This window comes from Lagenorhynchus albirostris, chromosome 14 (genome assembly GCF_949774975.1).
Source record: "Lagenorhynchus albirostris chromosome 14, mLagAlb1.1, whole genome shotgun sequence".
Classification (NCBI taxonomy): domain Eukaryota; kingdom Metazoa; phylum Chordata; class Mammalia; order Artiodactyla; family Delphinidae; genus Lagenorhynchus; species Lagenorhynchus albirostris.
Genome location: NC_083108.1, coordinates 51094568 through 51118234, shown reverse-complemented (window position 1 = coordinate 51118234; position 23667 = coordinate 51094568). Strand labels below are relative to the sequence as shown.

Sequence of the window (23667 nt, the reverse complement as noted above, 5' to 3'; positions counted from 1 at the left end):
ATAAAAAATAACACAGATTGAGGATTTCTATAATACAAAAAAATATTTAATGAGTTCCATACAATTTCTAAAATCTCCAAGCCAATACAGAATCCTGAGAACAGCTTTTAAGAACATACAGTTCTCAACCAAGTAAACTACCACCAGGGTTTACGACAAGTACGTTACTTAGTTTTCTAAAAGAATGGCTTTTTCCCTATATTTGATTTCTTTTATACTCTTTTTCTTTCACTCTGTTTCCTTTATTCTGTAATGAAATGCTCTCTTGTTGAAACTGAAAGATAAAATATGGGCAGGTGTGTGTATTAATCCATTGATTTCCAAATCTTAGTTGTAGAGAAAATGGACAGTGTTACAGGTGGCATGGAGACATCTCGCCAAACCTATGATGACAAGCTCACAGCAGTGGAAAGCGACCTGAAAAAATTAGGTAATCTGCAATGAGAGTAAACTATTAAGTTGAATCCCCTAACTCAACTCTATGTAAATGACCACAGCTTTTTAGAATGACATGGCTCTAAATTCACATTCACCCAGAAAGACTTTAAACTTTCATGTTGTGTGTTGAATCTTTCCTCATGATTTAATTCAAAGACTTTAAAATTTTAAAGTTAAGGACCAATTTTGGAGTTGAATTCCACTCCCCAGAAAACACTGTTGTGTGCCACATAAAACCTGAAGACCAATCCTGATCAAAAAGAACCACAAATACCCTTTATTAAAAGCTCTTTTATGAAATACTCAGTAAATTCCTATTTGAAATATTTTAAACTTCATAAAAAATTGTAGAGATTAGTAAAAAAATAAAAGATACCAGCCTATTCTTATCCTGTGAATTTTTTCAATTTTTTAAAAAGGAGTTTTGATGAATTAAACAGAAGGTTATTGCCTTCTTGACGTCCTTCCCAGTGCTCTAGAATCAGGAAAATTCCCCCTCCTTTGAGATAAGTGTTCACCCAAGTTAGTCTGTGCTAGTACTCAGTAGCCTTTCCAATTTCTGAGGACCCAGTTTTAACAGAGATATGGATTTTACTACTGCAGTGCAGTCTGCATATCCCACAAGTTTTATGTATGAAATAGAGCACATCCCAGTTAGGTCTCTGGGATCTGTGACCTCACCTGAACACTTCTCCATCCCACCAATCTGAGTAACACACGTGTCTTATTCCAGGGGACCAAACTGGGAAGAAAGCTCTCAGCACCAACTCAGAACTCTCCACCTTCAGGTCAGACATTCTGGATCTGCGTCAGCAACTTCGTGAGATTACAGAAAAGACTAGCAAGAACAGAGATACGCTGGAGAAGTTACAGGTGAGCGGGGATGCGCTGGTGGACCAGCAGAGTCAACTGAAAGAAACTTTGGAGAATAACTCCTTCCTCATCACCACTGTAAACAAAACCCTCCAGGCATATAACGGCTATGTCACAAATCTGCAGCAAGACACGAGTGTGCTTCAGGGCAACCTGCAGAGCCAGATGTATTCTCACAACGTGGTCATCATGAACCTCAACAACCTGAACCTGACCCAGGTGCAGCAAAGGAACCTCATCACAAATCTGCAGCGCTCTTTGGATGACACAAGCCAGGCAATCCAGCGAATCAAGAATGACTTCCAGAACCTGCAGCAGGTTTTCCTTCAAGCCAAGAAGGACACGGATTGGCTGAAGGAGAAAGTGCAGAGCCTGCAGACGCTGGCTGCCAATAACTCTGCCTTGGCCAAAGCCAACAATGACACCCTGGAGGACATGAACAGCCAGCTCAGCTCCTTTGCAGGGCAGATGGACAACATCACTACGGCCTCCCAAGCCAATGAGCAGAACCTGAAAGATCTGCAGGATGTACACAGGGATGCAGAGAACAGAACGGCTGTCAAGTTCAGCCAGCTGGAGGAGCGCTTCCAGCTCTTTGAGACCGACATTGTGAACATCATTAGCAACATTAGCTACACGGCCCACTACCTACGGACACTGACCAGCAACCTGAATGAAGTCAGGACCACGTGCACGGATACGCTGACCAAACACACGGATGATCTGACCTCCTTGAATAACACACTGGCCAACATCCGTTTGGATTCTGTTTCTCTCAGGATGCAACAAGATTTGATGAGGTCGAGGTTGGACACTGAAGTGGCCAACTTATCAGTGATTATGGAAGAAATGAAGCTGGTGGACTCCAAGCATGGTCAGCTCATCAAGAATTTTACAATACTACAAGGTAAGCGAAAATTCTGAATTTGTGTTTGTATTAGTTATCTATGGCTGTGGAACAGAGGACCCTAAAACTCGGCAATTTAATACAATAAGCATGTATTATCTCATAGTTTCTGTGGATCAGGGATTCGGGAGCAGCTTAGCTTAGCTAGATGGTTAGTAACTCTCATGAGGTTGTGGTTGAGATATTGGCCAGGGCTGCAGTCTTCTGAAGCCTTAACTGAGGCTGGGGATCTGCCTCCAAGATGCTCATTCACATGGCTCTTGGCTTGTCAGCTGTTGGCAGGTGGCCTCGTTTCCTCACCATGTGAAATTGCTTGAGTGTTCTCACAACATGGCAGCTGGCTGCCTCCAGAGCAAGTGATCCAAGAGAAACAGAAAGAAGGAAGCCACGATGCCTTCTATGACCTAGCCTCAAAAGTCACATACCGTCACTTCCACCACATCCTCTAATTTAGAAACAAGTCCCTAAGTCCATCCCGCACCCAAGGGGGAAGGGAATTAAGCTCCATTTCTTGAAAGGAAGCAGAAATAACTAAGAATTTGTGGACCGTGCTCAAATGTGTTCCATTAAATATTTGTGGGATGAAAGATTGGTTAACTTGGATTTTCTTAGTGCCTAGCTATTTCAGTGCCATTATAAATCAGACTCCTTTGGAAGGAAGATGAATTCTTTTAGATCATGGAGTTACCATTAAGAGATTCCTACTTCTAAGTGTCATGAGCAGATGGATGGTTGGCCATTACAGTAACTGTTAACACCACAGAGGAGGGGAATAATGGACTTACATAAAAATCTGAGTTTTGCTCTCAACCAGATCATCCCTATAAATTGAAAGTCTTTGGATTAGATTAAGCCTACTTCTGAAGATTTGCAGCAACCATATATTAATAGTATTTTCAGTCATAACTATTTTCACAGGGTTTAAGTTGAAAGTACTGAGTGGAAGATGCTGTGCTCGGCACTCTGGGGTGTACAAAGAAGACCAGAAGGTCTTTGCCCTCATGTAGCTTAAAACACCCACTTCTCATCTCACAGTTTCTGTGGTCAGCAATCTGGGCACAGCTCAGGTGCGTCCTTTGCTCAGGGTTTCACCCAGCTGCAGTCTCAGTGAGGAGCTGTGGTTTCATCAGAGTCTTGACTGGGGAAAGACTCATTTCCACACTTCTTCATGTTCTTGGCCGACTTCATCTGCTTGGACTGTAAGATCGGCTGTCAGGTCCTAAAGGCCACCCCCAGTCCTTTGCCATGTGACCATCTCAAAACATTACAGCTTCTTCAAAGCCAGCAAGGGAGTCTCTCTCACTCTAGTTGGCAAAGACAGAGTCTTATATAATGTAACCTAGTCAAGGGAGTGACATCCCATCGCCTTTGCCATCTTCTATTGGTTAGAAGCAAGTTAGAGGTTCCATACTTAAGGGGAGGGGATTATACGAGGGCATGAGTCATTGGGAGTCACCCTGGGGTGTGACTGCCATACTATTGAATGACTGAGTATAAAGAGTGATAGTTCATGAGCCCCTCTGAGCCTGGAGGCATATCTGGGTGGCAGATGGCAGGGACCTGCTCAACAGCTTTGCAGGGACTCGCTTGAGGACGTGGATGACCTGGTCATCCAATACTTGTGTGACATGAAACTGTATATACTGTTTAATGGGTGATAGAATCATAATCCAAAATGATCTGCAGGGGCTGGCATAGTAAAGAGATGCCAACAAAGTGAAATAAATAGGGAAGACATATAGGACCTGCTCGTACATAGAAAAGACCAAATACTAGTGTTGATGGGAGGGCATGGCTTGGAGGAAGTGTGCAGGAAAAGCGTGGGGATTTTAGTTGACTGTAAGCAACTAAATGTGTCTTCCAGGGAAGTTAATGTGATCTTTGACCGTATTAATAAAAATATGATTTCCAAAACGAGGGAGGTGGTATCTTACTCCCTTCAGCATGGCAAAACCACTCCTGGAGGATACTGCGTATGTTGGGGAGCCCCTTTCAACAGGGGCGCTCACAGACCATCATGCTTGGAAAAATATGACCAGGATGATGGGGTCTAGAAACGATGTGCTGTGAGGAAGGACTGAAGGACCTGGGAACTTTAACCTGTAGGAGAGACAGCTTAGTGGGGAATAAGACAGCTGTTTACAACTATTCAAAAGGCCAGCATGTGGAGGAGATTTTAAATGACATCGGAGGTGCTCCAGAGGGTGAAACAAAGACTAATGGGTACTCATTAGAGGAAAATAAATTTTGGTTTTTGCGGTATGCAGGCCTCTCACTGTTGTGGCCTCTCTCGTTGCGGAGCACAGGCTCTGGACGCGCAGGCTCAGCGGCCATGGCTCACGGGCCCAGCCGCTCCGCGGCATGTGGGATCTTCCCGGACCGGGGCACGAACCCGTGTCCCCTGCATCGGCAGGCAGACTCTCAACCACTGCGCCACCAGGGAAGCCCAAATTTTGGTTTTATATAATGTTCCTTATAAAAATTGGTGTTGCCTGAGACTATAATGGGTTTCCTGAACCATAGGCATGCCCCAACTCTAGAAAGGTTGGACAGTGCCCGTCAGAGTATTGTAGGTATGAGTGATACTTTGAATAAAGAGGTGGGCTTTCAAATGACCATAAGGTTCTTCAGTGCTTGATTTATTTTTTTCCCTATTCTTCCTCAACCTAAATTCAGAATGAGGGCAGATCTCAGCAGACGTGCAACCTCAGAAAATAAGAGCTTTCTCATTGTCTCTTGTTACACCTTAGGCAGGTTGTTATACCTTAGGCAGGTTGTTATACCTTAGGCAGTCCTATCATGGTATTTTGGATATTTTCCAGCTATAAATTTCATAGTTTTATTATTCCATGGGTTTAACTGTTAACTTCTCTTGTACAAGGAAACTTCTGACGTATTTAGTTTACAGACAGTGCGGCTTAACAGCTAAGGAAGGGTATGAAAAGCTCATGGTTGAAGATTCAGAGCCCGGCTTTAACTTCGTTAATGTTTCCATTGTTATGATTATTTTTATCAGCTGATACTGAGCGTGAGAGGAATGAGGGCTTTTCATGAACCATCCTGGTGAGTCCTAACACCCACTCTGTATGGCAGGTACTCAGAAAATCATCACCTGTTTATAGATGAGGAAACAAAGGCATTGAGAGGTTTAAGGAACTTCCTTAAATTTACAGAAATGATAAGTAGCTAAACAGGATCTGAGCCCAGTGTGTCTAGTGCAAAGCCCATGGTGCGAACCCCATTGATAATCACAGCAAGTGCACGCCCCCCTCCCAGCCATCCCGAGGGAGCCTGTGAGGGCAGGGAGATGGGATTTCATTCTAAGTGTGGAGGGGAGTTTTAAGGAAGGTGGTGACATGACCTGATTTATATTTTTAAATATAAAAATATTTATGTTTTTAAATATAAAAATATTTACGTTTTTAAATACAAAAATAAATGTTCTCTGGGGGGAGAACAGATTCTGGGGGAGTGAGCCTGGAGGCAGGGGTCCAGTGAGGGGCAGTGGACCAGTCATGGGTGACGTGGGATGGATGGTAGCAGTGGAGATGACAGAAGTGGGTCTCCTCAGTCAGGAGGAATCATGGAGGTAGAATCCAGGACAGCCCTGCCCTTCCCTGGACAACAGGCCGTGCCCACCGGGGTGAGGAATTCCCGGGCTGGAGGGGCTGTGCAGTTTGGAGTCTGTGCCAATCCCATCTTGACTACGTTTGGTGCACAGGACACTGGATTTCCCTCCCCGAAGTGTCCCAAGCCCAAAGGGGCAGCCAAGAGGCACCAGTACATCTTAGGAGTCGGGGTGCTGTGGACAGAAACTGAACACGGGGTTAGGGGCTGCTGCCTGCAGGTGGACGAGGCTCACGGATGCATCAGCCATGGAGGGCAGGGGAAAGGGAGGAATGGGTGTCTCCGAAGTGTTTGGCTTGAGCACCTAGGCGGATGGCAGTACCAACCAGGAGATGCAGAAAGGGAGGTCTGTTTAGACATATTAAGTGGGAGATGTCTCTTAGGGTGAGGTTCCTGGCTCAGTGTCTCTGAAAGGCCTCAGAGTTTTGTTTCTGAATGGTATTTTCTTTTTTCATATGCTTTCCCATTTACATTTATCCTTGGTCTTCTCATTACCTGCACTTTCTGTGAGTTGACCTGAGAAACTTCTCAAGCCAAGCCACACCCTTTCTATTCAATGTGTTCAACTTCCTCCAGGACGGGAATGCCCACCGGCGATTCCAAGAGAAACAGAGACTGGGGGAAGACCCCCACTTCCAAATGCAAGCGTTTCCTCCCCCCCTGCATCTCTAGCGCCTTTCCTCGTTCTCTGTACGCACATCCCACCCCTGAGGATGAGGGACAGATGGGATAAAACAGGAAGGAGCGGGATGGGATTAACACTGGCTTGTGCTGGGTTTGCCTCTGCAAGATTCAGAATACCCTGATGCTTTCCAGGAAATTCTTGGTGACTGTGCACTTCAAGAACCCTAATGCTTCTGGGACATTTCAGCCACAGGAGACACTTGCCTCATTAGGAAGTGAAAGCTGAAGCTGACTGATTAGATGGCACTGAAGCCAGATGATAATGTGGAACTAGATACTAAGTCATATGTTGAATCCTGATAACAATTATCTCTACATCCATAAACCCCCAAACCTTAAGAAAGCCTTATTTTTTTTGTTACCAATAATGTAATGCTTTTTATCCTAATTAGGCACATGGAGGACTTCATACTCATAACGCACACTCTTGGGTGGCAAGTTCACCTCACATCCTGAGCTATTCTCTGCAAGCCATGCAGGTGTAAGTCACATCCTCCTAGTGCAATCAGACAGTTCCCTGCACCTGCTGTTCTGAGAGAAGCACAAGGTTTAGTGGGTGAGAACAAAAGCTCTAGAGCCTGATAGCCCTGGATACGAGTACCAACTTCCTTAGCCTCTCTGTGCCTCAGTTTTCCCATCTGCAGCTACCTTTTAGAGTTATAAGGACTTAATGAGATAATGTAAATAAAATAGTGCAGTGCCTGGCAGGGGGTTAGCTAATATTCATACCCAAGAGTGAGTTTGTTCAGTTCCTATCCAAGACTTCCCTCCACTGGAGCCCCAGCCAGTACATCGCTGTGGAAAACAACAGCTTCATGTGCACAAGGACTATAGTTGTATCATGTGGGTCCAAACTACTTAACTGCTGGCTTCCTGGTGCCCAGCCCAGGAGAGGAATCACACTCGGTGCTGCCGACCCCTGGCTTTCACTCATTTTTTTAATCCACTTTTTTTTAAAATAAATTATTATCATTATTATTATTTTTGCGGTATGCGGGCCTCTCACTGTTGCGGCATTTCCCGTTGCGGAGCACAGGCTCCCGACGCGCAGGCTCAGCGGCCATGGCTCACGGGCCCAGCCACTCTGCGGCATGTGGGATCCTCCTGGACCGGGGCACGAACCCGTGTCCCCCGCATCGGCAGGCGGACTCTCAACGACTGTGCCACCAGGGAAGCCCCTAAATAAATTATTTTATTTTATTTTATTTTATTTATTTTTGGCTGCATTGGGTCTTTGTTGCAGTGCACGGGCTTTCTCTAGTTGTGGCGAGCGGGGGCTACTCTTCGTTGAGGTGTGCGGGCTTCTCATTGCGGTGGCTTCTCGTTGCGGAGCACAGGCTCTAGGCGCGCAGGCTTCAGTAGTTGTGGCATGTGGGCTCAGTAGTTGTGGCGCACAGGCTTAGTTGCTCCATGGCATGTGGAATCTTCTGGGACCAGGGCTCGAACCCGTGTCCCCTGCATTGGCAGGCGGATTCCAAACCACTGTGCCACCAGGGAAGTCCCTAATGGACTTTTATTGAGTGTCTGCAACATGCCAGTCATGCCAGTGAGCACTTGGATAAGTTGTCTCTGTTCATTGTTATAGCTCCTTAAGGTAGGAATCGTCAGCATCCCCATTTGCAGGGAGGGGGGCTGAGGCACGGAGAGGCTGAGTAACTAATCCAAGATCAAGCAGCTAGTCAGTGGTAGGTAGTGCTAAACTCGGGTCTGTCTGGTCCCTTAACCCATGCTTCCACACGGTACCCTGCTGCCCTCGCATGATTCGGGAGAAAGATGGCATGTTTGGGGAGGTTGAATACACGAGAGTTTACCTTCAGGAGAGCTATCAGTTAAGGCTTCAGTGAGAGACTGACATTTGATCTGGACCTTGAAAAATGCACAGGAAGGCGGGACAGCACACATAGCAGAACAGGGCGTGGAGCAAAGTGGATCAGGCATGAGGCCTCGATTCCTCTCACTGTCGACCCCACCCCCTCTTGATACTCTTCCCCAAACAAGACCACTTGTCTGGGGAGCCCTGAGAGTAGGCAACTCAAAGGCATCGATGTAGACCGTGGCCAGTTGGTGAGAAACAGTGGTTTAAGTATATCCTTCTCTGTGGAGAGAGAGCTTCCATGGCTTTCCAGAAGCCTGACTGTCTTGAACATGAGGTCAAGAATCAAATTCTTCTTCAAAATGATTGCCAAAAAATATCTCTTAAATTTCCTTTTAATTTGTATATTCCTTTTCACCTAAGTGAAGCAGGACCACTTTTTCATATGTGGGTGTTAAATAAATGTTTGATTAATTTCATTGCATGCAAAGTAGATTTTTTTAATAAGAAGAAAAATATGTCAGATTATATTACTGTTTTCTTCTGTCTTCCAACCCAACCACTCGTGGTTCTAAAACAGTCTCTCCAAGATGTTGAATGGCAGTAAGAATTAAAGTGGTTTCTCTACTTTCTGCTAGGCACCAGCAGTTTTGTTGGAAAACAAATTGGAAAGTTATCTCTGGCATAGGACACAGGGCTGGGCCCTTCTCAAGGCCTGCAGTTTGGTTGTTAAAGCAGAAATGGCACAGTGATTTAGTCTTCTGTCCTCTTTGGAGCTGCTTGTTTAGGGGATTCGTGTGTTCAAGGCTCTGGGCTCTGGAGCCTGGGAACCTGGGGAGAAGGTTTTGCTGGCAGTGTAAACACGGTTGCTCCAAGTTCTGGTGTCGGTTATATACAGGCATTTCTGGAGCCTTTGGTGGCTTTATCAGCAATACGGGTATCCTGGCATTTCAGAATCCCAGGCCAGCCACCCACTTGGCCTTGGAAGCAAATCTCCAGTTTGCTCTTCTGTATGAGACATCATGTCTGCCTCACATGTAGTGTTACATTTTCTTGAGTCTGAATTCAAATTGTTATCACATGAGCTCATAAATACCTCTCTCATCATTTATCTTAGTGTTCTCAGTTTTAAGGCACTATGGATGGCTTATATTTTATTTCATTTTATTTTCACTTCAATAGCTGCCTCATAAAAGATTCAAGTAATACCTAAAAGCCTGGGGTCATCTAGATGCCAAAAGCAGTACCAGCATCCCAGGGCCTAGAGGAAGATATACTCATGGCATTAACGATTGGCTTTGTAGGGGGATCCAGTGCTGACTTCTGAAATGGTTTTAGCTCTTTTTCTTAGTGATTTTTATTTATTTTATTTTTTTTTATTTATTTTTTTGCAGTACACGGGCCTCTCACTGTTGTGGCCTTCTCCCGTTGTGGAGCACAGGCTCCAGGCGCACAGGCTCAGCGGCCATGGCTCACGGGCCCAGCCGCTCACGGGCGTGTGGGATCTTCCTGGACCGGGGCACGAACCCGTGTCCCCTGCATCAGCAGGCGGACTTTCAACCACTGCGCCACTAGGGAAGCCCTCTTAGTGATTTTTAAAAAGAAATGATTAGCAAATATCTATGTCTTAAGGAACAAAGTACTGTCTTAATGAGCCAAGTATATGAATGAATGAATCCCCTAGGTATGGGACACACAGAATACGTTTTCACATAGCCCAGCATCTGTAGGCAGAGCGCCAGCCTCCTGCTCTAGCTCTGCGGATGGGGCACCTGGGGATGAAGACATGCGTTGATAATAGTGTGCTTGCTAGGAGTTTATCCACAGCCATGAATATAAAACTTTATCTTAAAGAGAGAGACAGATAACCTATTTATGATGGATGTAGTTAGTGCTTCATATGAAAATTTCAGTTTTTATGCTAATCCAGCTAGGAAATCCATCACAAGTAGAATTTTAGACTTTATCAAAGGCGAAATCTTGCATCTTCTCCCAGTGTCTTATTCCCTTCCTTCTCAAGATCTGGAAATTAGCATCTATTGGTATTTTGTGTTGACTGTGGGATCCGTGTTTTTATGCTGTTCTTAAAATAAGCCACGATTCTATGTGGAGAAGGTAGGGCCATTCAAGCACAACTTCGGTTCAGAGGGAAACAGCTGAATACGATAAACTACCCGACCCCAGAAAGAAATAAGATTCACGAAAAGCTGTCACCCCAGGTAAGGGAGGTCTTGGATTCACGTGAGGAGGCAAAGAGAGAGTTGTACGTCTTTGGAATTCTGTTGGAAACCAGAGGAGGGTGTTCTGGAACAAATACAAGTCCCTGTCACACAGGTCTGTCAGAACATTCAGAACAGGGAGACAGGCCCCAGAATGGGCACTATTTCACGGCTGCAAGTGAACTCATTTCCCGTAACTTGCAAGTATAGCACCAACCCCAGACGTGAGTGATCAAGAAACACTGATTATTGGTAAATCCACGAAGAGGATAAGGATAAAGAATTTCTAAAGCACTTGAATTTCCCAACAGACCTTCCTCATTATTTGGATTTCTTAAGGCTAAACATAGAACATAAACAAAACAGAAGTAGCTGAGGGGGAAAAAAAAAGTTACTTTTATTTTTGCCCTTATTCTAAATAAATTAGATTTTTGTTTGTTCGTTTTGGCCTATTGTCAGTATTGTTCCACTAGAATCTTCCATAATGCTACATCTGTTGTGGAGGAACACACATGCCACCTTACCCACTAATAATCTGTAAGACACTATTTCTCAACTACACAAAGGAACTAAGTTATTTTTTTAATGAGTGAGAGCCCTTTTTATTTTTTTAATTTTTATTATTTTTTAAAATTTATTTTTGGCTGCGTTGGGTCTTTGTTGCTGTGCGTGGGCTTTCTTTAGTTGCGGTGAGCAAGGGCTACTCTTTGTTGTGGTACACGGGCTTCTCATTGCGGTGGCTTCTCCTGTTGTGGAACACGGGCTCTAGGCATGCAGGCTTCAGTAGTTGCAGCATGTGGGCTCAGTAGTTGCGACGCATGGGCTGTAGGGTGCACGGGCTTCAGTAGTTACGGCACGTAGGCTTCAGTAGTTGTGGTGCACAGGCTCTAGAGCTCAGGCTCAGTAGTTGTGGCGCACAGGCTTATTTGCTCTGTGGCATGTGGGATCTTCCCAGACCAGGGATCGAACCCGTGTCCCCTGCATTGGCAGGCGGATTCTTAACCACTGTGCCACCAGGGAAGCCTCTAAGTTATTTTTTTTAAGGGAGACTGATCTGGCAATGAAAACCCACCCTCCATGTCTTTACTAAGTGGCTTGGCTGTTTAATAAGCCTCATCAAGTTAAACAGAAAAAAAAAATCAGATTGTGGATAAAAGACCACTAGATCAATTCTGAAGTGTGAGTAGAGTCAGGAAAGACATCTCCCCATGGTGATTCCATACTGGCAGCCAGGGTAGACCTGATATGTCGATTGAGTGGAGCTGTACTTCTTGGAATGAGGTGAGGGACACCAGGCAGGACACCGTTCCCCCAACATCTCTCCCTTTTGGTCTCTGCTGGGGCCCATAATGTTGGCATTAGTGCACTGGGCTGTGATGCACATTGATTTGATAAACACTTGCTGGATAATGACTATGGCCTATAATCTAGCTGCTAGATGGGGAAGGATCCTCGAAGAATAAACAAGGACTAAAAAATCATAAAAGAGGAAAAACTTCCATCTGGAGTGACCTGGAAGGATTACATGGTGGGTGAACAGGAATTCTCCAGATGGATATGGGCAGAGAAAATTCTAAGAGAAGAAATTTGCATAAGTGCAGGGGAGGATGGAATAACCACATGTGAGACCAGGTCATGAAAGCCTTGATATCAGGTGATCAAGAAGGGGCTGAATATTCTGGAGCAGGTGGAGACCAGAGTTATGTGTAAAGAAGGCGAAAGATGCAGAGTGGGATGAATGGAGAGGAATCAGAGGTAGGAAGAGCAGTTAAGAGGAAACTGTGAAAATCTACCAGAAAGACAGAGAGGGGCAGGAGGGAGAGAGGAAGAGAGAGAAGACTCACACTAGGATGGTGATGAGATGGTTGTGATGATGCAGTGGGATAAGGGATGGCGGGAGGAGGACGTGAACAGCAGAGATGACAAGGTCAGTGTAGACACACCAGGTTGGGGGTGCTGGCGGGACATCCCAGAGAAGATAGACCATCCGACTATGAGATGGAGATAAGGACCCAGAGCCCAGGGGAGCTGATGGTAGAGAGGAGTCAACAGGAGCGGGTGGAGAGGAGTCAATGAAATGGGTTCAGGGAGAGGGTGCTTCATCCCAAAGCCTCCCACTTATGGGGTAGATAACCCTAGAAAGAACGCACTGAAGCCAGTGCTAGCCATTGGCATAAACTCGCTTACAGCTCCACAGAGGGCCCTGCCAGTAAGTCCAGGGGCAATGTCATGGGTAGCCTCAAGTAAGGAGAGCTGAGTCCAGGACCTAGGCTCCTGCTAAGGGACGGCAGAGACGGCAGGCTGGACTTGGCCATGGATGGTGTGTGGGCGCAGTGATGTCCATTAGGGCCTGGGATGGGAGGGTGCAGAGATTCCCCCTACTGAGGTGGGAAAGGCTGCTTCACTGTTCCATCCCGACCAGCCGGTGGGGTGTGCTGGTGCAGGGGAATAGGAAAAACTGTGGGAGTGCAGAGTCCCACCAACCCAGCCTTTCCCCCGCACCTGCGCCCTTCCAGCCTCAAAGGCTCTCTGCTTCTGTCCAAAGAATGGGTGTGAAGCTCTTACACTTGCTCACGAAGAATAGTGAGATCTCAGACTCTAAGATTCCAGGCAGCAGAATATTTGAGCACAGTGCCCTCCACGATGCATCCATTTCAACATGAGAAGCCCCTGAATTCGTGTCCCAGCTCCTCTCCCAGACGGTGACTGTCCGTGTCTTACTCCCCTGGGTAGATCTGTCCTGAGTCACTAAGTAACCTTGAACAAAGAGCTTGGTGTCTGTGGCCCTGCGTGTCCTCAGATGTGCTGTGGGAATTCTCTGTCATAGACGAAGGTCAGGTGACATAATGTATGTGAAAGTACCTCACACTGTCATTTTCTATACAAATCCTTGTTGTGACGTATTTGTGTGACATCCCTGTTACCTTACCTACCCCTGAGAACTCAGAGAAAACAAAACAATCCCATGTTATGTGAACTTGCTTTTGGAACAAGAAGGGATGAACAGGTATTTGCCTTCTTCTCCCAACCTTTTTTAGGGGGAACTGCTTTTTCCTCCTTTGGTGGAAAATGGTGTCTTTTTTGCTCCCTTGCCAATTAGATGGTCCACCTCTTTTTTTCTCTAGTCCACCTTCCCTATTTGCATCATTAGACTCTCTGGAAAAAATGAAACTGATCCTCCTTAGCTCTGGCCCCGAGAGCACTTCTCATGGAGACCGCCCGTCCCTGCACGCTGGTGCACGCTGAGGCTGAGCCCTGAGGACAGCAGTGTGCTCGCAGCACCGCTGAAGGGGACAGGAGCGTCAGTGGAGGAGCAGAGAGGAGAGGCCGGGGCGGTGAGGTGCAGGAATTACAGGATAGGGCCCGCAACGCTCGATGGCATCTTTTTGGTCTAATTCTAAACCCCTTCTCCCCCACCTTACATGGTGCTTGTCATATAACAGGTAGTTCATAAATATTCATCACATCAGTGGAAAGAGGAGGAAATAAGAGGGAGGGCATCCCGATCTTAACCCGCACGCGATCTCAACCCACACAGCCTTCCTGCTGGTGACAAAATGGTCCCAGATGACCAGAGGCGTCCTGGATTTCACTTTTATGCCTTTTGTCTTTTTTTTCTTTTAGGTCCTCCTGGCCCCAGGGGTCCGAAAGGTGACAGAGGACAGCAGGGACCCCCGGGTCCCACTGGCAACAAGGGACAGAAAGGAGAGAAGGGGGAGCCTGGCCCTCCCGGCCCGGCCGGTGAGAGGGGCCCGATCGGGCCGGTCGGCCCCCCTGGAGAGCGTGGCGGCAAAGGCTCCAAAGGCCTGCAGGGCCCCAAAGGCTCCCGCGGGTCCCCCGGGAAGCCCGGCCCTCAGGGCCCCAGTGGGGACCCAGGCCCCACCGGCCCACCAGGGAAGGACGGACTCCCGGGCCCCCAGGGCCCCCCCGGCTTCCAGGGACTGCAGGGCACCGTGGGGGAGCCTGGGGTGCCCGGGCCGAGGGGTCTGCCGGGCTTGCCTGGGGTGCCGGGCATGCCGGGTCCCAAGGGCCCCCCCGGTCCCCCGGGCCCATCAGGGGCGGCGGTGCCCCTGGCCCTGCAGAGCGAGCCAACTGCAGCACCCGAGGCCAACGGTAAGTCTGAGCCCCTCGTACCCGGGGATGGGTGCCCCCCACCATGTGCGCCCCCCACACCGCATTTTATTGGCAGTGAAGGCATCGCACAGGGTGGCCTCCGCCCCCCTGCTCCCACGGCCCCGTGCCAGGCGGTGGTGCTCAGGCACTTGTGTTTCTCTCTAAACAGCACCAGGCCCTCCAGCACTTGTTTATAATTAGCTGAGTCGGGTCCTCGGGGACAAACTGGTCCCAAACATTTCCTTCAGGAAAGTCCGAGGCTGGCCACCCCGGACCCGTCCCTGTCCTCATTTTATGCCCTTCACCTGGGGATGGATGACCCGTGGCTAACGTGCAGATGGAACTTTCTGGTCCTGAAGCCAGATCGTATTTCTTTTTGAGAAGATGTTATGGCGCCTTCTCGTCCTTTGATAGTGAAACCTTTAGTCAAACCCTGAGTGTTGGGTCTGCAACCTTTGACCCACACCCGATTCCACTTGGTTTCCTTCAGTCCAGCTCAGTTATGTTTGTTCCGTGAGCCTAGTTCTAGTTCTGGGCTCTCCCAGCCACTTGTTTACAGGTTCCACGTGATTCCAGACTGACGTTGAACATCTGTGCCTGTGCTGCTTTTTGTTGCTCTGTTATTTCTGTCATTGTAAAGACGAATCCAGACACAGAGGAACAAAGGCTCAGGGTAGATATTTTCCAGATTACGTAGTTTTAACTACTGTGTATTCTGCAGGCCACTTTCCTGGACTAGTCTTTGCTCCCAGCATGTCCCCAAACGTCAGTCACTGGCTTGGCGCATGGACGTGGGGAAGCAGGGCCATAGCTGTGCCTCTTAAACACAGCTGAGGAAAGGCATAGTGCTGTGTGTGTGTGTGTGTGTGTGTGTGTGTGTGTGTGTGTGTGTGTGTTTTAATCAATGCTTTTAAACTTTGCCTTCCTAGGCTGCCCGCCTCACTGGAAGAACTTCACAGACAAATGCTACTATTTTTCGGTTGAAAAAGAAATTTTTGAGGATGCAAAACTTTCCTGTGAAGACAAGTCTTCACATCTCATTTTCATAAACACAAGAGAGGAACAGGTATGTTTGCAGCATACTTATAGTTGGGGAAAACTGTAATTTAAGGATCGTGACACCTGGAAAGTACGTGCTTACTGAGGATTCAAAGATATCAAGAATTCATAGTCACGTAAACACAGAAGGCTGCCTTACGGAGATTCGGGCTATTTATCCAGTGACAAGAAGCATTCATGGCATGGGAATTAGGTCCTTATGCTTCCACCTGGAAGGCCTTGCTTTATCAAGCCTGGAGGTGTGTGGCTTTTACCGGTGGCCATTGAAAGAGCCGTAAGCCTGGCAGGCCAGCACCAGGCCCCTGTGGAGAGAGAGGCAGAGAGGCCTAAGCACCATAGGGGTGGGGAGGGATGCGAGGGACCAGACGTGTGGCCTCGGCACAGTCAGGAAGAGCAGAGGCGGCCCTGGGGCAGAGCCCTCACATGATAACAATGGTGACCACTCACTAGGCCCCTACTGTGTGCCAGGCACTGTATGAGGCATTATCTCTTATAAACCTCACCACATCCCTAGAGCTTATGTGTAATGTTACCCCCATCTAACAGATAAGAAAACTGAGGCCCCGCAAAGTTTAGATGATGAATACATGATGAGACAAGTAAATGCAGAGCTGAGATTGAAACTGAGGTCCAACTAGCAACAATACCAATGCTCTTTCTTTAATGCCACACTATCCCAGTGGCCTCCTTCCTTTTCCTTAAGTGTCTCTGGCAGACATGACCCTACAAACAGATGCTTCTGCAGTAACTGACTGGGAATGAGCATCCATAAGACAGCAGTCAGGTTCCTGGGCTTCAGAACACACACACCTGGGCCTGATCCCAGCTCAGCCACTTGTCATCTGTCTTAGGTTGGTGGTTGTAATGGCTCAAAGACACGTTGTATGTGACACACTGGACGTGGGACCTGGCCCAGAGGAAGTGCTCAATGTTGCTGTGGCTGTTACTGTTATTTGAACATGGGAGGGAGGGGTGGTGGAAGGGGGTGGAGCCTGGTGGAATTCATCGAGTGATCTGGATACTTTAAGGGAGAAACAGCGTCACTTAAATATTGCTTATAAGCTTATAAGAGGAAAAAACGTCAAAGCCCCCAAAACAGTGCAAGACAAGTGCAGTCACGAGAGGACAGCAAAAGCAGTGCACAAATTCTGACAAACATCCTTTTTTTTGTGTTTTTTGAGACAGCTTTATCTTATTCAAATCTCATATGCTTCTCTGTTAAAGTCTGATAAACATCCTCTTATAAAGTGTCCTTCTTTTCTAAACATTGAGGGGAAAGTCCCCCAAACATCTGTTCAAGAAATAGTAATGTACCGTTTCTGATTTATTTTTCAGCAATGGATCAAAAAGCAGATGGTAGGGAGAGAGAACTACTGGATCGGCCTCACAGACTCAGAGCAGGAAAACGAATGGAAGTGGCTGGATGGGACATCTCTAGAGTATAAGTGAGTCTCAGAAACTTCCAGATTGCTGGTCAGGCTCTCACTGGTCTATGTTTTCACCTCTTGCCAGACTGACTTCCTACAGTTTCTTCCTGAACGACCTTGTGTCCTACACGTTCCTCAAACTGAGGCTCCAGGTACCAGCTGCATGTTTATATCCATGTAGGGAAATTATGGTTGAGAATCAATATGCTGTAAAAATAGGGGTTTTCTTTTTTCTTTTCATGGAGTGAATATTTTTTCATTTCTACAAAAACAAACAAAACAACAAACAAAATAAACCACCAGACTCATAAAACCACCCAGGATGGCACTTGTGGCCGAGCGTGCTCTTTAAATGCTGCCGTGAAGGCCAAAGAAGCCCCAGGCTCCCCAGCATGGTCCGAGCTCACCAGCCATGTTTCTGACGAGAGCCGGGCACTCCCTTCAGGATGACGCCATCGACGCCCTGACCCCCTCTGTGCTTCTGGCCAGAGTGTGGGGATGAACTACAGGTTGATGACTGTCCTACACACAGAAAGTTCAAGTACACCACAAATGAAGGCGTTTGTGGGATGACCGTGTCCTGCAGGCTTGAAGAGTCTCTCTAAGTCCGATGTGACCTGAGTTCTATAAAGGCAGCAACAGAGAAGAGAAGCACTTCACAGAACCTTCTCGGAGCTCCTAGGGGCACAGACATCTCTATGAGCCTCATCCGACCCCGGTGTCCACTCCTGCCCTAATCCTACCCCATGGTCTGAAGAGGACTAAATTGTGCCCATTTAAATTTCGCCTCTTTATCCTACTCCTGGTTTGCCTCTAATGGATGTGAAAATATGCGACACACACTGTACCACATGGAGCAGAATTTATAAAAACCCACCTTTCCTTTGCTGGAGACAGAGAAGGCAGGCCCCGCAGAGGTTCAAGCAGCCGTGTGGGCATCTTGGCTTCAGGACCATGTCCCGAGCGTGGAGGAGCCACAGCATCCTTGGCACCGGGAGAGGAGAAAGCGAGGGTGTTTCAGGTCCAAGACAGCATCACGGGCATCGAGGCTGGAGCAGTAGAGGTCAAGGACAGGGAACAGGGGTTAGAGGGGATGGAGGGGGCCAGAGAGAGTTCCTGTGCATGTCTGTGCATGGGGGTAGACAGACAGGCTTCTTTATACTTTTAAATCCTCCATGTGAAAAGCATGATTAGAGGATATAGGTGGAAACCAGAATAAGGCCATTTATTTTATTTAAAAAACTTTTACTTTAAAATTGTGGTAAAATATATATAACATAACAATTACCATTTAAACCATTTTTAAGTGTAGATTCCAGTGTCAACTACATCTACATTGTAGTGTAAACTTCACCACCATCCATCTGCAGAATTTTTTCATCTTCCCAAACTGAAACCCTGTCCACGTTAAATAATAACTCTCTATTCCCCCCAGCCTGTAGTACCTACCCTTCTACTTTCTGTCTCTATGAATTTGACTCCTTTAAGTCACTCATGTATGTGGAATCATTCAGTATTTGTCCTTTTGTAACTGGCTTATTTGACTGAGCATAATGTCTTCATGGTTCATCCATGCTGTAGCACGTGTCAGAATTTCTTTCCTCTTTAAGGCTCACTAATATTCTATTGTATGGATGGACCACAGTTTGTTTATGCATTCATCCATGGATGGACATGTGGGTTGCTTCCAACTTTTGGCTACTGTGAATAATGCTGCTATGAACACAGATGTGTAAATGCAGGAATTCAGTTTTCAGCACAATCCTAGACCTCATTCCATGTGACCCTTATCACCCCCATGGGAGAGGTGGAAATGATCAGCCTAGAATGGACCTGACCCCCGAGGTGGGGTCACATAGCCAGGCACTGGGTCTATGGTCTTACCATCGTGGGGGGTTTGGGGGGAGTGTTTAGAAACCGTACTTAGAGAAAGACAGTATGTTTATTTTTTATTTTGGCTGTGGGTTGTAGTTGCAGTATGCAGGTTCTCGGGATCTTTCATTGTGGCATGCAGGCTCTTTACTGTGTGGCGCAGGCTTCTCTCTAGTTGTGGCGTGCAGGTTTCTTTTCTCTCTCTAGTTGTGGTGCGTGGGCTCCAGAACACATGGGCTCCATAGTTGCGGCATGCGGGCTCTCTAGCTGAGGTGTGCGAGCTCAGTAGTTGTGGCACACAGGCTTAGTTGCCCCGTGGCATGTGGATCTTAGTTCCCTGACCAGGGATCGAACCCGTGTCCCCTGCATTGGCAGGCAGATTGTTTACCACTGGACCACCAGGGAAGTCCCGACAATATATGTTTTTGCTCCTGCAGCCCATCACAAGTGCTGTGCTGGAGCGCACGCTGGAAATTTTGGGTCCATAGCTAGGTTCATCCTACTACAAGGGAGTTCTGGGTGGGGGCTGGCAAAGGCCATTTCTTTTAAAAGAACGACCAAACTTCAAGGTGGAACATTTGAAGATTTTAGGTCTGCTCCAAAGGTGAGCCCCAGACTGCCCCCAGGGCAAATGGATATCTGCCTCCTGGCTCAGCAGACATCCTGTCTGCTCCCTGCGCACCTGTCCTTGCGGAGACGAAGCCACACCACACCCTGGCACTCGGGAATTTGGCCGCCAGCCCGAGGACGGCATCCAGCACAGCAGATATATGCTTCAGGAGAGTCAAAACAGTTGTGAGAGTTGTCACCTAAAATCGGACCAGTGGTGGGGGGGACTGAAAGACTGAAGGGCTGACTCGTGTTGCCAAGATTTTAGTTGCCCAACTAAGGACATGGGTTTTAAAAATCACCTATCAACGGGGACTTCCCTGGCGGTCCAGTGGTTAAGACTCCACACTTCCAGTGCAGGGGGGCACGGCTTCGATCCCCGGTCAGGGAACTAGGATCCCACATGCTACACAGCACAGGCAAAAAAAAAAAAATCACCTATCAACAAATCTCAGCACGAAAACAACAAGAATAAAACCAAGAAAAGGCAGTTGGCCATCACACGTACACACAGAGTTGTCCTCATTTTTCTCTTTTCACCACAGACCTGTGAGAACTTCATTCTTGCCCAGCACCAGTCCTCTGACTGGACATTGGGATCCACTGGCCCACAGTCCCATGATAACATTCAATGAATTATCCTGGAGTGTCCACCATGACCCAGCCTCTGTGCTGGTTTGGAGGATCTTTTCTGGAGTTTGGGGCACAATACGAGTGAGAGGTACTGTTCTTCTACTCATGTAAAAACAGTCTGATTTCCAGGACCCTGTCACAATCAAGAAGACAGACACTCTGACCCTAAATGTGGATACAGTGAAGAGCGGGGCTTCAAAGGAGGTTTCAAAGTCTCCTCTCAGTAATTAATAGAACAAGTATTGAAGAGATAGAAAAACCAAGAGGGATATAGCAGACACTATCAACTAACTTGACTTCATTGATATTTATGGGACTTTTCACCCAACAACTACAAATACACATTCTTTTCAAGTGCGTATGGTATGTTCACCAAGATCAGCTATGGGCTGGGTCATCAAACAAGTCTCCATAAATTTAAAAGCGCTGGAATTATGTAGTGTATGTTCTCTCACCAAAACAAAATTGAATTAGAAATCAGTAACAAAAAGATATCTGTAAAATCACCAAATATTTGGAAATTAAAGACACACTTCTAAATAACCCATGGAGCAAAGGAGAAATCACAAAGGAAATCTGCAAATGTTTCAAAGACAAAACATATCAAAATCTGTGAGATGCAGCTAAAACAGTATATAGAGGGGCATTTATAGATTTAAAATGCTTATATTAGAAAAATACTTTAAAGTTGAAAAGTAATGATCTAAGCTTCTACTTTATGAGGGTAGAATAAGAAATGCAAATTAATCCCAAAGCAAGCAAAAGGAAGGAAATAATAATGACTGGAAAGCAATGAAATAGAAAACAGACAAACCAGGGAGAAGACCAGTGAAATCAGGAGCATGTCAAAGCTGGTCTTTCTACTCTTGATGGAATAAATGTCGGTGTGTCATTTGGCAAAGGTCATCACTGTCAGTGGAGACTGCCTGGTAGGCACGGGGCAGTCAAACACACATGGGATGGAGACTCTGCCCACTTGCTCAAAGCAGAACTGTAAGGGAGCCTTTGAAGGCCTTTCCTGCCACCCTGCTTGCAGTTGCCCACCTTATATCACCAGAGATGTGCTGTGCTTCCTGAGAGTCTCCCAAAACACACTTGAAGCTCCTCTCTTCCTCTTGTCCATTTCTTGGTCCCCTGCACAGGATATCATTTAACGGGAGCATGCTGTCAAGTTACGAGTAACAGCTTTCATCTCTGCACTGCAAAGACAAAATATGGGTTGCCCTTCTGTCCACACAGATGGCTACACGTAATATTATATACTACATTTTTAGAATATAGAACCGTAGAATGGTAAGGACCAGAAGGGAACCTTTGGCATCATCTACTTCAATACTCACTCGCTCTGGTCATGCCTCATGTTTGTATCAGTGGCACTGGCTTTGGCCACTAGAGAGAAATCTTCCACTGTTCAGACCTCTATAGCGGGAGAAAATTCTACAGCAAAGAAACACTTCTCACTACTAAGATTTTCCTGTTTTGAGGCCAGGCTCTTACCAGCAGAAGTTTCTTGGCCATGAAGGCTCAGTCAATCTTGTGGTTGATGAGAAATACTAAGTTCTGAGAGTTGGAAGGGGCTGTTCCCAAAATTGAGAGTTTGTGCTCTACCTCCATTAGTATAAACCCAGAATCCTGGGGGTTGTTTCACACCCACTGGCTGAGGTGCTTGCGATGATTCCAGCTCCCTGGAAGAGGGAGTCCCGATGCTTCCATGGTCCCCAGTGTACTCAAAATACAGTGTCCAAGTACATACACACGTTGCTACCCAACCACTTCTGTGACGTGTATGTTATAATGTGGCATTCAAGGATCTGGCGCCCAGGTTTCAGCCATTCTTCTTTCCAGAATCTACCTATGAATGAGGTTTAGGCAACATTTAAGCTGAAATTCTTCTCCAAAATATATACATTCTATTTATCTGACACGTTCTGCTCTATTACAAGCATGCAGACTGGGGGGATTTGCCACAAATCATTCCATGTGATTTTAGCTTTTCCAAAGAGATGCTGTGAGACTTAGTCTTTGAGACAAATTCCTCCTGCAGCCTGGCTTCAGGCTACTCCACCGCACATCCATGCTGGTCCCACCTGAGTCACTCCACTCACAGCCACCTTCTACCTTTAGTCCTGAAGGATTGCTTTAAGCACTGCATGTGAAGAATTCCAGTGACCTGGAAAAAAACGAATGGAGGATGGTGATAAAGACAATCTCCTTTCTTATCAAGCAGTTCTCTTTTTGTCTCATCTGTAAATCCCTTTTATCTACTCAAAAGGGCAAGGAAATACAAGGGGAAAATATTAAACAGATCTTCTATCAGAATTCCTATTTATGCAATTTCCCAACTAACTGGGAGATAAAGAATATTAAATGTCCTGTCAGTATGCATCGAGAATCACAATCTCAAATTTGATAAACAAAATTGGAATGGAACCCCCTCGTATAACTACAGAAATGAGCAACGTGTACACCAACAACATCAAACTGCCCAGGCATTGTTGACATTTCCGGGAGGGTCCTTCGAGGTGGAAACACACACACAAAAAAGCTTGCCTGAAAGTTTCCTTCATCTTCGTCTCTTTCTGGCATCACTGTGACAGTCTGAGGGTTTTACCTCATTTGTTTCTTGCCTGTGATATAATTTCTGAGAGGGCTGGGACTCTATTCTCCACAGTGCCGTGTTGCCATCAGCTAGCATTATTTATCCCTGGCACATAGCTGGTGCTCTGTGAATATCTGTCGAATGAATGAGTTAACAAATGACTATTTCTGACTTCCACCTGAGTATCGTCCCACATTTACTCTCATCAGTTGATGGTTTCATCTAAATTATCTCTTCATCACTAGATTTATTTAAGTGAGTTCACTTCATTTTATAAAATATCGCAAAATATACAGTTGGCTTGGGGGAGTCCATGCTACCTTGTTACATCCTTTAACTGTAAATTTCAACTCTCCTTTCCCATCGCCCTGATTTTTGCTGGTCTTGTCATCGAAAGAAGTAGGACAACATGGGCTCTGTCCCCAGGTGACCCTGGTAAGAGCCTGGCCTCAGAAAAGGAAAATCTTAGTAGTGAGAAGTGTTTCTTTGCTGTAGAACTTTCTCCTGCTATCAGGGTCTGTACAGTGGAAGATTTCTCTCTAGCGGCCAAAGCCGCAGCCACTCTGATACGAACATGAAGCATGGACCAGAGTGAGTTATTATTAGATGATGCTGGTTGGGTAATGAGTCATCGTTTATGGGAAGCACTTCCTGCTGCAGATGTTTTTTCAGACCCTCCGCACGAGGCAAGCTTGTCCTCTTAGGAGGTAACCACAAGCTTCTGTGCAAAGACCTGGTTCTCGGAGAAGACGTAGTCTTTCAAGTTTTGAATCTTGGAAGCACATCTAATTTAT

General features: G+C 46.5%; 1 protein-coding gene and 1 long non-coding RNA gene across 3 annotated transcripts in view; one reads left to right on the top strand and one right to left on the bottom strand.

Annotated features, from left to right (window-relative positions):
• COLEC12 (collectin subfamily member 12) overlaps positions 1-23667 on the top strand; it is a 186978-nt gene that overhangs the window by 153243 nt on the left and 10068 nt on the right. The window contains exons 4-8 of the mRNA XM_060121547.1: positions 332-430; positions 1172-2218; positions 14186-14674; positions 15604-15740; positions 17069-17178. Coding sequence (XP_059977530.1) covers positions 332-430; positions 1172-2218; positions 14186-14674; positions 15604-15740; positions 17069-17178 — 1882 coding nt within the window. The remainder of the gene's footprint in view (positions 1-331; positions 431-1171; positions 2219-14185; positions 14675-15603; positions 15741-17068; positions 17179-23667) is intronic.
• LOC132504306 (uncharacterized) lies at positions 16948-22444 on the bottom strand. 2 transcript variants are annotated; one of them, XR_009534829.1, is made up of 5 exons: positions 21772-22444; positions 21319-21473; positions 18038-18209; positions 17568-17784; positions 16948-17422 (listed from the first exon to the last, which is right to left on the bottom strand). It is a non-coding gene; the product is annotated as an uncharacterized LOC132504306 (long non-coding RNA). The 2 variants fall into 2 exon arrangements; XR_009534828.1 differs by having other exon boundaries at positions 21319-22444.